Below are 15121 nucleotides of genomic sequence, written 5' to 3'. Positions count from 1 at the left end.
ACAAACAGTAAATGCTAGAGAGGGTGTGCAGAGAAAGGAACTCTCCTATGAGGTTTGTGGGGATGTAAATTGGTGCAGCCACTACGGAGAACAATTCCTTAAAAATGGAAATACTGTATGATCTAGCAGTCCCACTCCTGGGTATATAATCAGAGAAAAATCTTGATTCAAAAGCATACATGCACCCCAATGTTCACTGCAGCACTATTCAAAATAGCCAAGACACAGAAGCAGATTAAATGTCCCTCAGCAGATGAAGGGATAAGTGGTACATATATACAATGGGATATTAGCCACTAAAAAGAATGAATTAATGTCATTTGTAGCAACATAAATGGACCTGGAGATTATCAAACTAAGTGAAGTAAGTCAGACAGAGAAAGATAAGTATCACAGGATATCACTTATATGTGTATTCCTAAAGAAAAATGATTGAAATGAAGTTATTTACAAAATAGAAACTGACTCATAGACTTAGAAAATGAACTTATGGCTACTAAGGGTGAAGGGTTGAGGGGGAAGGATAGATTGGGTGTTTGGGATTGACATGCACATATTGTTATATTTAAAACAGATAACCAACAAGGACTAACTATATAGCACAGGGAACTCTGTTCAATATTCTGTAATAACCTAAATGGGAAAAGAATCTGAAAAAAAGTGGATATATAAAACTTAATCACTTTGCTGTACACCTGAAACTAATACAAAATACAATATTGTTAATTAACTGTACTCCAATATAAATTAAAAATTAAAATAATAAAGTTAGCATAAAATATTGGCTATGTTCTCTGTGCTGTGCAATATATTCTTATAGCTTATTTATTATATATATATTAGTTTGTATCTCTTCAGAGAAGGCAATGGCACCCTATTCCAGTATTCTTGCCTGGAAAATCCCATGGACCGAGGAGCCTGGTGGGCTGCAGTCCATGGGGTTGCTAAGAGTCGGACACGACTGAGTGACTTCACTTTCACTCTTCACTTTCATGCATTGGAGAAGGAAATGGCAACTCACTCCAGTGTTCTTGCCTGGAGAATCCCAGGGACGTGGGACCCTGGTGGGCTGCTGTCTATGGGGCTGCACAGAGTCGGACACGACCTAAGCGACATAGCAGCAGCAGCAGCAGCAGCAGTTTGTATCTCTTAATCTCTCCCTGCTAACCTCTTCCCACTGGTAATCACTAACTTGTTCTCTGTATCTATGAGCCTCTTTTAGTTATTGTATTCTTCACCTCTGACTAGTTATTTTTAATATTTCTAGTTTTTCACTAAAATTCTCACTGTGTTCATTTCTTCTTTTCCCAAGTTCAGATAACATTCTTATTGCTTATGCTTTAAACTTTTTATCTGGTAAATTATCTTTTTTTGTTTTTTTTCAGTTTTTTTTCTTTCATTTGAAATAATTCTTTCCTCTTCTCATTTTGTTTGACTTCGTCTCTATGAAATTAAGTGAAAGAGTTAACTATCCTAGCCTTGAGGGAACGTCTTTGTGTCCCAGCATCCCTATACTGTCTGTGTGTACCCAGTGGTTTTTGTGGGAGAGCTAGATCTGACATGATCATGGGCCGCATCCTGTCCCAGGGTGTGCTGCCTGCTGTCACTTTGGTGAGATGCAGGATTGATGACAAAGGGATAGAGCCAGTGCCAGGTGTGAGCTGAGACTTCTCCTATGATCCGTGGCTATCACCACCCTACTGGGGAGATGGCATCAGGTCCCAAGCTGCTGATGGTGAATGGATAAGGACAACCTTATGGTATAAGCTTGGGTCCAAGTTGGTTCAGTTCATTTTAAGTATGCACCTTCCCCCTCCATCCTGGGAATGGCACCTCTGCCCCAGAGGGTATGATCCCTGAAGCAAGAGGGTGCTGGAGTGGGTGCCTGATATGGTTGGGGCATGTGCCCTGGTATGACTCTGGAATGTCAGCCAGAATTCTAGACACTTCCTGATCCACTCCCTCTATAAGCAGCAGAAATAGCTGCCCTCGCCCCATTCAGCTCCATCCTTCCCAAGTGCACACTCTCCTCAGCAATGACAGACTTTGCCCTACTGCAAAGCAGTGCTGCAGCTAGTGAGGCCAGGGCAGATATTCAACATGGCCTGGGGTGCACCTTGCATGGTTTCAGGAAAAGAGCCAGAGCTCTAGGCAGGTTCAATCAGCTTCCTCTGCCTTGTTCCCTGGAGTAAAGCCAGTTCTTTACAAGCAGAGTCTTGTTTTTTTTCTTTTTCTTCACAGCCTCCTGGTGATAGCTCAGTTGGTAAAGAATTCACCTGCAATGCAGGAGACTCTGGTTCAATTCCTGGGTTGGGAAGATCCTCTAGAGAAGGGATAGGCTACCCACTCCAGTATTCTTGGGGTTCCCTTGTGGCTCAGCTCTTGATAGCTCAGTTGGTAAAGAATCCGCCTGCAATGCAGGAGACCTGGGTTCAATCCCTGGGTGGGGAAGATCCCCTGGAGAAAGGAAAGGCTACCCACTCCAGTATTCTGACCTGGACAATTCCATGGAGGGTATAGTTCATGGGATCACAGAGTCAGACACGACTGAGCGACTTGCACTGACACTTGTAAGCCCCACTGATTTTCAAACTTGATAAGGGATCAAATCCCAGTGTAAGATCCCAGGCCTGGGGTATCCAGTAATCAGTTTAAACCACTCACTCCCCAGGGAGGATCTCTGAACCATACACACACACACACCCCTCACCCTTCCTCTATGCTCTCTCCTAGAGGCACAGGTGCTGTAGTGATTGTTTGTCCTCCCTGCCTACCTGACAAGTATCCAGTTTGTTTTCAGGGAGAATTGCTTCACATGTAGATGTATTTTTGATGTGTTCCTGGGGAGAGGTGAGTTTAACATCTTTCTATGATGACATCTTCATCTTTTCTCCATCAAATGTTATTCTTGATGTCAAAATGATAACAGAAAAAATAGCTGAATATTCACTTATTTTGAATTTATTTAATCACAGGTTAAGTTAGAACATTTTCATGTTTCTTAGTCATGTGTTCAATTTCATGATTTTTTTTTGTACAGATAAACACTAGAGTATGTGTGTGTGTGCATATATACATGTATACTGGGATATGTGTGTGTACACATGTATATATTCACTGGGATATGTGTGTGTGTGCACAGGTACATGTATACTGGGATATGTGTGTGTACACATGTATATATATACTGGAGTATCTGTATGTGCACAGGTACATATATACTGGGGTACGTGTGTGTGTGCACAGGTACATATATACTGGGATATGTGTTTGTGTGCACATGTACATGCATATTGGGATATGTGTGTCTACACATGTATATGTATATTGAGGTACATGTGTGTGCACAGGAATATATATACTGGGGTACACATAGATGTGCATATATATATACATATATATATATATATATGTATATATATATGCTGCTAAGTCGCTTCAGTCGTGTCCGACTCTGTGTGACCCCATAGACGGCAGCCTACTAGGCTCCTCCATCCCTGGGATTCTCCAGGCAAGAGTACCGGAGAGGCTTCCATTGCCTTCTCCGACACATATATATATATACACACATACATATACACACATACATAGTGGGGGTATACCCACTATGATAACCTGATACCTATTACTCTGATACCAACCGAGTGTCCAAGAATTCAATTCAACTCATTCTGACACAATCTATCTGCAGTTAGAATCAAATTCCAAAAGTTAAAAGGCTCAGTCCTACAAGACTCTTCCCATTTCAGACACCAGATTCAAGTCTTTATCCTTTTGACCAACTGGCTACAAATTGGAGGTTCCCATGGCTCCCTCTCAGGTTTGATAATTTCCTAATTTGGCTCACAGAACTCAGGGAAAGACCTCACTTATGTTTACTAATTTATGGGAAAGAATATAACTCAGGAACAGCCAAATGGAAGAGATGCACAGATCAAGTTATGTTGTCAGGCAAGAGGAAGTGACATTGTCTCCATGTCCTCTCCAGGCACATCCTCATTACAACACATTGTGTTCACCAGCTTACAAACTATCTTGAGTCTAATCATTCAAAAATTTTTACAGAGTTCAGTCTCCAGCCATATCATTCCCTTTATTGATGCTGTGAGTGGAGCTTAAAGCTCCACTCCATTAATCAATTGGTCTTTCTGGTGACCAGCATACTCTGAAGCATCAAGAGGCATCACCCTATTACCTCATTAGCATAAACCTAGGTTTCTCTGGATGAATCTCATTATGAATAACACCAAATATTCCTGTCAGGAAATTCTAAGGTTTAGGAGCTCAGGGCCAGAAACCAAGAGAAAAGGCCAAATTAATTTTCTTGTGCATGTTAAACCACATTGTATTATTATACCATTATATTACTTTTTTTCTAATTAATGAATAATTGAATTAGTTCATAATTTTACATATTTACTCTGCCACATTTATGGTAAACATGATTGCATTTTGTTTTAAATGATGCTTAGAGGGATGGCATATTACTTCATAATATAGTCAGCATCAGTATGTTCCTATATGATTGAAAGTGAAAGTTGCTCAGTCTTGTCCAACTCTTTGCCAACTTCATGGACTGTAGCCTCCAGACTCCTCTGTCCATGGAATTCAGGCAAGAATACTGGAGTGGAGAGCTGTTCCCTTCTACAGGGGATCTTCCCAACCCAGAGGTCAACTGTAGCCTTCCAGATTCTTGGAATTCTTCAGGCAAGAATACTGGAATGGGTAGCCTATCCCTTTTCTAGGGGATCTTCCCAACCCAGGACTCGAACTGGGATCTTCCATGGAATTTGTCAGGCAAGAATACTGGAATGGGTAGCCTATCCCTTTTCTAGGGGATCTTCCCAACCCAGGAATCAAACTGGGATCTCCTGCATTGAAGTCGGATTCTTTACAAGCTGAGCTACCAGGGAAGCCATTATATTTATGTGAGACTGTCTTTTGCCATTCTGAGTTAAGGTTGCTATCCACTTCCAATTCCTCTATTCTTCACTTTTTTAAAATACTGTATCTTAATGTAATTATTTTAATTAAAATGTGAAATACTTGTTTCCCTTTTTACTTTCATGTACTAGCTTTAATGGCACTGTCTTTAAAAATCTTTATGTTTATCAAAGTATTTAAGAAAAATACGTAAAATTTAAACTCTGTTTTATTATTGTATCTTGTAGAAGGGTCCAATTTTAAACAAGCATGTTATGTCTTTGAAGAAAGAACTAGGGGAGTAGGCTAATGAGAAAATGTTTTAGTTTCATTGCAATTTAATTCTAGTTAAATACTGCAATGCTAAATGTTGGCTTTTTTTTTTTTTTGGTTTTCCTTGTTTTTCTCATTATTTAGTTTGTTCTGACCCATTTTTTTTCATGTATTATTTGATATTTTTTGTTCTTTGATTACACAAACTGTCGCAGACCAGATCCTTGTCTACTGGACAAGATTAGATTCTCAAATGTGACAAAACAAATTCAACTAACTATAGCAAAATTCACAGTAAAAAGATAGACAGTGAAGTAAAGGCTACTTTAGCCAATAGAAAGTGACCTTTTAATTTTACGATGATATAGTAACCAAAATTTGTACCATTAATTACAAATTTAAAAACCTTAAGCGCGCTCTCTCTCTCTCTCTCTCTCTCACACACACACACACACTGAGACATCCATACACCCTATACAGAAGCAAGTAAAATTTCATTTACCTTATTTTCATCACACATGGTTCCATCAGCCGTCACAGTAGGGTCCCCATATCTATCACGTCTTAAAGTTGCTGACATACATACATGGCCTCCAAGGTAGGTATATTGAACCTGAACGTCATTCTTTAATACTACAGCTGAATGTGTCCAGTGGCAAACTAACTTTCCACAAAGGAGTTGGCTGTCAATATATATAAAAAAAAATCTCTTAATGCCCAGAGGTCTCTTAGAGACACAAGAGATTAGATAAAAAAAACAGTACCAAATATGAGGATAATTCAAAATGTTACTGAGATCATAAAGCTATTCAGAATGTACACCAACCAATAAAGTGCAACATATAAATTCATCTATATAAACCAGGTTAATCTTTTATTTGCACTAAGTGACTCTTGACAGTATACAAACACACAGACACTCACACAGGCATTTCAAAAATGTAAAAATTTCTAAATACATACCGAAAAGAACAACCTCTTCCTAGACAGTTTCCAAAAACATCAGATTGAAAATTCACTTCTTCTGTACACTGATAACTAGCTTCTTTAGCAACTAAAAACATAAACAAATTTCCAATTACTCATTTTTAAAAAATTAAAAACTAAAACTGTGGTAAATTAATATTGAAATGTCTAAACAATGCCTAGTCAATGTCATTTATTACAAATTTCAGTATTGTCTATTGGATATACAAGAAAAAGAAACACTGAAAACTACCCACTTAAGAACAGGAGAGCTGGCATGTCAAAGCAGAAATAATTGAGAAATTCTACAGTCTTCTGCACTCTCTCATCTTCAATTCTAAATTCTACTCACTTTCTCCCAACCACCTCAGATTTCACTAATATCCTATTCATTTTCTCCTGTTCTTATTGGGTCTGTTTTACCTCTTGACATAGTTCAAAGTTACAATGATTTCAATTTTATGTTCAAATTTGGATTTAACAAACAGTCCTTTTTATTTTGGTGTTTTACTGACTTTAGAAAAAATATAGCTTAAAAATAAAGCTCAGAAGAAAAAATAAATTGTTACATTTTCCAAACAAAGTGATGCACTGCTTTGTTCTATCTTGGCATATTCCTCCAAAGCAATAGGAAGATTTATTATTGCACGTTTGTAAGTCGGCAGCTCTCATATCAGGTGCACAAAATTCAGACACCCCATTGCAAAATTCTGGAAAATCACATGGATCAGTGCTTTTCCTACACTCTCTTCCTCTTTCAAGTATCTGTGAGAAAAGGAAAAACACATATTTGCTTTGAAGTAGTATAACAAATGTAAAAACATTAAATAACAGCATTGAATTTGTAGCTATCATTTTCATTACTGTGACATTTGTAAGTATTTAAACTATAAATTTGCTTAAAGTTCTGGTGAAAGAGTTTGGAAAGAACCCAAATGCCTACTAATGTGTAAACAAGCTGTGGTGTGGACAATGGAATGTGTCAGCCACGTAAAGGAATGGAGTACTGATGTATGCTGCAAGGGTTAGTGACAAAACCAGACACAAGGTTTCCCACTGTATGGTTCTAGTTCTATGGAATGTCCAGAGTAGGGAAATCCATAGAGAGGAGAGCAGGTGCATCATGGGTCAGGGTCTCCTGTTTGGCTGAGGAAGCGGCTGTGGAACCAGGTCAAGGCGGCGGCTGCACAGCACTGTGAATGCTCTAAATGCTGCTCAGCGCACTAAACGCCCTTGACAACGGCTAACTTCCACTGTGTGACTTAAACTTCAACTTAAAAATGGCCCGTTGAGGATTCATGTTGATGTATGGCAAAACCAATACAGTATTGTAATTAGCCTCCAATTAAAATAAATAAATTTGTATTAAAAAACCAACCAAACAAAAAAAATATATATATAATAATAATGGCCCTAGTGAATGTTTTGTAGTTACAATGCTTTGGTTATCCTGAATATTCATTTCAAGATAAACAGAAAATATCTGAGATGACACTACGCATATCTGTTTTTCAACTTTTGATTCTTGGGAACTAATCCATTGCACTCCTGAAATATTTTAACTAACTCAGATGCTGGTCTTTCCAGGTTTCTAAAATGTTTCTTAGTGGACACCCTTGTCCTTTTTGCCCTTCAAGTAATTTTCTTTTCAGGATGAACTCCACTTCTACTATGAAACTGCTTCTGACCCAGGATGACAATCGGAACACTTCTCCCTAGACACAGTGGTGGGAAATTTAACTTAGAATGTAATGCTGGGTCAGGGCTTCTGCCACTACCAGGGGTGGACATAGGTGCCAGGAAAGAGGGGATCCCTCTGCTCTTCTGAAATACCATACAGTATAGACTAGAAAAGCCAGGATCTGCACTGAGCTATCAGTACTGCACACAGGAAAAGCTTGTCTGAGAACTGCCAAGGAAAAGCAAGGGTATCCAACTGATGTGGAGCATAAGAAACTTGTTGCTCCTGTTTTAAACAAAGATTCACTTGAGCATGACGCTGAACTCATGTCATATGTAAGCTTCCTGAGTGCTTGTTTCTTATTCTTTGCTTGTGTGTTCATCATCAAGATACAACTGACCCATGATAATTGCTGGTGTGCAGTACCAGACACAGCTCCTTAAAACTTCAGAGAGGAAAGTCTGGGTACTGGCTAAAACATGTTAGCCCCTATTATGTGTCAGATAATAGCAGGTTAAAGTATTGGTCTTCCATATCTTTGTACTTGGACTTGTGTCCATCTAAACTGAAAATTTATAAGAAAAAAACGCTGGTTCAAAGCAGTGCATTTCAGACCATGTCAGTGGAAAGTAGAATGGAAAGTAGACAGATAAAAAAATAAGAAGCCTTTTAAGCTTATGGTCAGTAATAAGAGAGGCACCTGTGACCCTTCAAAAGACAGCAAAAGCTAGAATTTATGCTATAATATGTAAGAAAGTTAATGGGAACTAACATAGGACATTGAAGCATGTTTCAACAGTGAGAAGGAGAGGTCCTGGGAAGATGGTGGCAGTGGGCATATTCCCAGAACTAGAATTGAGTCACAGGTGCCTTCAAGAGAGAAAAATGAAATGGCAGTCCAGGGCTACCTTCTACAGACCAATAAATGCAGTCCTGGATGTTAAAAACAAAAGATGATAGCTGAAGTTACAGGTTTTAGTTGGAACTTCTTTACAGAATTCAATGCTGTTACCCCGAATCTCTCCCTAGAAACTTATACTATGAATTTTCACTGGACCAAATGCAGGAATTATCTTTGTTGCAAAGAATTATCCTTTGAGATGTAGGTAGAGGGCAATGGTGGGTGTGTACTAAGTCACTTCAGTCATCTCCAACCCTTTGTAACCCTGCGGATTGCAGGGGCCAGGCTCTTCTGTCCATGGGATTCTCCTGGCAGGCAGGCTCTTTAACACCACCTGGGGAGTCCAGATGGACTGTTTAGAAAATTCAATTGCTCAGTCTCACTGATTTGGAGACAAGACATAGATGAGAGTTCTGGGGAAGGAAAGAACAACACAGTTTATTGCTAAGAAGTGGAAACCCTAGCCTGGCCTCTACATTAATGTGCCTTGAAACAAATGAACATTGGCTTTAAGAACTAGCCCACTGAGTGAAGAAGAGCATGCAGGGAACAGGGTGAAATGGTGTGGGGAAAGATTTTCATTGACAGTGGTAAAACAGACCTGATGACAAAACCTCTCGTCAATCAGCGTTCATGTGTGTCTTAGCCTCCTAAAAGTAACACGCAAAAAGGCGAGTTGCTAGAATGAAGCCCTCCCTAGAACAGAGCTCTTACCCAGGGTCCTATCAGAGGTGGTTATGAGGGAAAATTGAGGGAAAACTTCCCAAGGGAAGTCAAGGATTCAGTGAGTGATTCACAAAGTTAATCTTCAGTATTAGATATGCTACATATTGCTGACTATTCCCTATGGATTCCTTTTTCCTGCTACTTCCAAAGCGAGGGGTTACTTATAATTGTATAATTGTATACAATTATAATTGTCTGTTTATTCAAATATTGTATCTCAAGTGTGTGTGGGGTGGCTTATTCATAATTTTGTCATAAGTAGATTGTAAGGAGCTACATTCAATTATGACCAAGAGGAACTCACAACACCCAGATTACCTGAAGTTGTTATTAAATGGCATAATAGGATGAGTTCTGAGTAGGGACTGAAACAATGAGGTTAGAGGTAGGGCTAAAAAGTTGATTGGAAAAGATCTAAAGACTTCTCAGTTCTGAACTCAACAGTGGATGAATCAGGAACATACGGTTATATATTTGAAAGATGAGTAAAAATTGTGTGAAAAAAAGCTAAAAAGCCCACAAAAGCAGGAATTTCACGGAAGAAAATAAGGTAATATTTGAAAACTTACCTTACAAGTGTTTTTTCCACAACATGGTCCAGAACCACAGTCTGCTTTTCCTTTCAGTACACAGTTTAAAGGATCACAACATTTAATATGCTCACATGTCTGAAAGCAAAGGTAATCAAGTTAAGTAATTTTGAACTAAATCATTTTACTTATTGTTATAATATCTTAAGACATGTCTCTAATTTTTATGTCTATCTATTTTTAACACCACTTCACCTAGACAATGTATTTTGATATAGAAAAATGTGGTAATGAAATCATTCGTGATTCTATGTTCAAGAATTTGACTGTTAAAAATGTAATGCCATTTACTTCAATCTTTTTGTGTTCATAAATATATGGACAATATATTTTGAGAATTTTTTCTTTTGTGTGTGTGTGTGCATGCGCGTTACTTGCTCAGTTGTGTCCAACTCTTTGTGACCCCATGGGTTGTAGCCTTGCCAGGTTCCTCTGTTCATGGAATTCTCCAGGCCAGAATACTGGTGTGGGTAGCCGTTCCCTTCCTCAAGGGATCTTCCTAACCCAGGATCGAAGCTAGGTCTCCCACATTGCAGGCAGATTCTTTACCGTCTGAGCCACTAGGAAACTACTTATCTGTCTTGTCAATTCTCCTCAAGATATTCTGTGACTATTAAATGTTTTTGGATGTGACAAAATAGAGGTTTCCAAATAACAACAGCATATTGTAGTTGTGTCATTTCAAAGAAATTTTTTTTCACTTTTTAGCTCTTGTATATTAAAGATTGATTCTAAAAGTTATTAGTTCAAAGAATTAAAAATATTAAGAACTCTTTCATAATACACATTTATTTCCTTCTCTTTATAGAGTTGTCTAGTAGTGTAAGAGTGATATAAGACTGATAAGTAATATATTTTTAAAAAATTTATTTTATTTTGTTTTTTAATATAAATTTATTTATCTTAATTGGAGGTTAAACCAATACAATATTGATAAGTAATATTTTAAAATGAATAAAGTGAATAGGGACAAATAACTACGTGTTTATATCTGTTTCAATTTCATATATCTTCACAATTTAGTTTATATGTTTATGCATACTTTTTGTTGAGATATTCTATTTATTTTTTTATTGCTAAGCACTTTTGTATTAATAATATTAGCCCCTAGCCACTAATATATTTTATATTGCTTTGCAATTTGTCATGACAACTTATTTATATTTTGGCAGGCTTTAAAAAATATTTTTATTACTGTGAAATTCTGAAATCTGAAAATTGCCACTTTTCCTTTGTGATTTGTTCCAAGAGCTTCTGTATAATATTTTCTTCCACATTAATCCCAGTAAATATGTGAAGGTGTAAAATGTTTCTGTTATATATATAAATATATATCTACATATACGTATTCTTATTTTACATTAAGTATTTTGAGCAGTATGTTGTAAATGTAACTATAAGGGGAATATATCTCTTCTGCCAAAATTAATTAAGTTATTATTTTCTTATAGAATAGTAATTTATTACTGATATTTTATTATACCTGGATACTTGTATAATGTTGTTTATAAAATGAAACATAATGCAGTTACAGTTCAGTTCAGTTCAATTCAGTCGCACAGTCGTGTCCGACTCTTTGCGACCCCATGAATTGCAGCACGCCAGGCCTCCCTGTTCATCACCAACTCCCAGAGTTCACTCAGACTCATGTCCATCGAGTCCGTGATGCCATCCAGCCATCTCATCCTCGGTTGTCCCTTTCTCCTACTGCCCCCAATCCCTCCCAGCATCAGAGTCTTTTCCAATGAGTCAACTCTTTGCATGAGGTGGCCAAAGTACTGGAGTTTCAGCTTCAACATCAGTCCTTCCAAAGAAATCCCAGGGCTGATCTCCTTCAGAATGGACTGGTTGGATCTCCTTGCAGTCCAAGGGACTCTCAAGAGTCTTCTCCAACACCACAGTTCAAAACCATCAATTCTTCAGCGCTCAGCCTTCTTCACAGTCCAACTCTCACATCCATACATGACCACAGGAAAAACCATAGCCTTGACTAGACAGATCTTAGTCTGCAAAGAAATGTCTCTGCTTTTGAATATGCTATCTAGGTTGGTCATAACTTTTCTTCCAAGGAGTAAGCATCTTTTAATGTCATGGCTGCAATTATCATCTGCAGTGATTTTGGAGCCCCAAAAAATAAAGTCTGATGTTGTTTCCACTGTTTCCCCATCTATTTCCCATGAAGTGATGGGACCAGATGCCATGATCTTCATTTTCTGAATGTTGAGCTTTAAGCCAACTTTTTCACTCTCCTCTTTCACTTTCATCAAGAGGCTTTTTAGCTCCTCTTTACTTTCTGCCATAAGGGTGGTGTCATCTGCATATCTGAGGTTATTGATATTTCTCCCTGCAGTCTTGATTCCAGCTTGTGTTTCTTCCAGTCCAGAGCTTCTCATGATGTCCTCTGCATATAAGTTAAATAAGCAGGGGGGCAATATACAGCCTTGACGTACACCTCTTCCTATATGGAACCAGTCTGTTGTTCCATGTCCAGTTCTAACTGTTGCTTCCTGACCTGCATACAGATTTCTCAAGAGGCAGGTCAGATGGTCTGGTATTCCCATCTCTTTCAGAATTTTCCACAGTTTATTGTGATCCACACAGTCAAAGGCTTTGGCATAGTCACTAAAGCAGAAATAGATGTTTTTCTGGAACTCTCTTGCTTTTTCCATGACCCAGCCGATGTTGGCAATTTGATATCTGGTTCCTCTGCCTTTTCTAACACCAGCTTGAACATCAGGGAGTTCACGGTTAATGTATTGCTGAAGCCTGGCTTGGAGAATTTTGAGCATTACTTTACTAGCATGTGAGATGAGTGCAATTGTGCAGTAGTTGGAGCATTCTTTGGCATTGCCTTTCTTTGGGATTGGAATGAAAATGGGCCTTTCCAGTCCGGTGGCCACTGCTGAGTTTTCCAAATTTGTTGGCATATTGAGTGCAGCACTTTCACAGCATCATCTTTCAGGATTTGAAATAGCTCTACTGGAATTCCATCACCTCCACTAGCTTTGTTCACAGTGATGCTTTCTAAGGCCCACTTGACTTCACGTTCCAGAATGTCTGGCTCTAGATGAGTGATCACATCATCGTGATTGTCTGGGTCGTGAAGATCTTTTTTGTACAGTTCTTCCGTGTATTCTTGCCACCTCTTCTTAATATCTTCTGCTTCTGTTAGGTCCATACCATTTCTGTCCTTTATCGAGCCCATCTTTGCATGAAATGTTCCCTTGGTATCTGTAATTTTCTTGAAGAGATCTCTAGTCCTTCCCATTCTGTTGTTTTCCTTGATTTCTTTGCATGGATTGCTGAAGAAGGCTTTCTTATCTCTTCTTGCTATTCTTTGGAAATCTGCATTCAGATGCTTATATCTTTCCTTTTCTCCATTGCTTTTTGCCTCTCTCCTTTCCACAGCCATATGTAAGGCCTCCCCAGACAGCCATTTTGCAGGGAGGAGACACCCCGCGTCTGAGGTCAGGGGCAGACGGGAGAAGCCACCTCTCGCCCGAGGCCTGGGGTGGTGACCCTGAGGAGCCACCCCGAGCCCAAGGCCAGGGGCAGCAGCTGGGAGGAGCCACCCACAACCGAGGCCAGGGCTGGTGGCTGGGGGGAGCAACCCAGGAGCGGTGGCTACACAGGCGCAGAAAGGCCTAGAGGAGCTATCCCATGTTGAAGGTCAGGAATGGCGGCGGTAAGGAGATATCTCTTGTCCAAGGTAAGGAGCAGCGGCTGTGCTTTGCTGGAGCAGCTGTGAAAAGATACCCCACGCCCAAGGTAAGAGAAACCCAAGTAAGATGATAGGTGTTGCAAGAGGGCATCAGAGGGCAGACACACTGAAATCATACTCACAGAAAACTAGTCAATCTAATCACACTAGGACCACAGCCTTGTCTAACTCAATGAAACCAAGCCATGCCTGCGGGGCAACCCAAGACAGGTGGGTAATGGTGGAGAGGTCTGACAGAACGTCGTCCACTGGAGAAGGGAATGGCAAGCCACTTCAGTATTCTTGCTTTGAGAACCCCATGAACAGCATGAAAAGGCAAAATGATAGGATACCAAAAGAGGAACTCCCCAGGTCAGTAGGTGCCCAATATGCTACTGGAGATCAGTGGAGAAGTAACTCCAGAAAGAATGAAGGGATGGAGCCAAAACAAAAACAATACCCAGTTGTGCATGTGACTGGTGATAGAAGCAAGATCCAATGCTGTAAAGAGCAATATTGCATAGGAACCTGGAATGTCAGGTCCATGAATCAAGGCAAATTGGAAGTGGTCAAACAAGAGATGGCAAGTGTGAATGTCAACATTCTAGGAATCAGCGAACTAAAATGGACTGGAATGAGTGAATTTAACTCAGATGACCATTACATCTACTTCTGTGGGCAGGAATCCCTCAGAAGAAATGGAGTAGCCATCATGGTCAACAAAAGAGTTGAAATGCAGTACTTGGATGCAATCTCAAAAATGACAGAATGATCTCTGTTTGTCTTCAAGGCAAACCAGTCAATATCACAGTTATCCAAGTCTATGCCCCAACCAGTAATGCTGAAGAAGCTGAAGTTGAACGGTTTTATGAAGACCTACATGACCTTTCAGAACTAACACCCAAAAAAGATGTCCTTTTCATTATAGGGGACTGGAATGCAAAAGTAGGAAGTCAAGAAATACCTGGAGTAACAGGCAAATTTGGCCTTGGAATGCGGAATGAAGCGGGGCAAAGACTAATAGAGTTTTGCCAAGAGAACGCACTGGTCATAGCAAACACCCACTTCCATCAACACAAGAGAAGACTCTACACATGGACATCACCAGATGGTCAACACTGAAATCAGATTGATTATATTCTTTGCAGCCAAAGATGGAGAAGCTCTATACAGTCAACAAAAACAAGACCAGGAGCTGACTGTGGCTCAGATCATGAACTCCTTATTACCAAATTCAGACTCAAATTGAAGAAAGTAGGGAAACCCGCTAGAACATTCAGGTATGACCTAAATCAAATCCCTTATAATTATACAGTGGAAGTGAGAAATAGATTTAAGGGCCTAGATCTGACAGATAGAGT

At 39.3% G+C, this 15121-nt stretch overlaps 1 protein-coding gene across 1 annotated transcript in view; it reads right to left on the bottom strand.

The window, feature by feature from the left end:
* Positions 1 to 15121, bottom strand: part of LOC138078037 (A disintegrin and metallopeptidase domain 3-like) — a 108824-nt gene that overhangs the window by 22504 nt on the left and 71199 nt on the right. Inside the window, exons 13-16 of the mRNA XM_068970501.1 lie at positions 10040 to 10138; positions 6732 to 6927; positions 6160 to 6250; positions 5699 to 5879 (exon numbers count right to left, since the gene is read on the bottom strand). Of these exons, the coding sequence (XP_068826602.1) occupies positions 5699 to 5879; positions 6160 to 6250; positions 6732 to 6927; positions 10040 to 10138 (567 nt within the window). The remainder of the gene's footprint in view (positions 1 to 5698; positions 5880 to 6159; positions 6251 to 6731; positions 6928 to 10039; positions 10139 to 15121) is intronic.

The sequence above is a fragment of the Capricornis sumatraensis genome, chromosome 4 (genome assembly GCF_032405125.1).
Source record: "Capricornis sumatraensis isolate serow.1 chromosome 4, serow.2, whole genome shotgun sequence".
NCBI classification, from domain to species: Eukaryota; Metazoa; Chordata; class Mammalia; order Artiodactyla; family Bovidae; genus Capricornis; species Capricornis sumatraensis.
The sequence above is the reverse complement of the archived record's forward strand: the minus strand, read 5'-3'. Positions and strand labels throughout refer to the sequence as shown.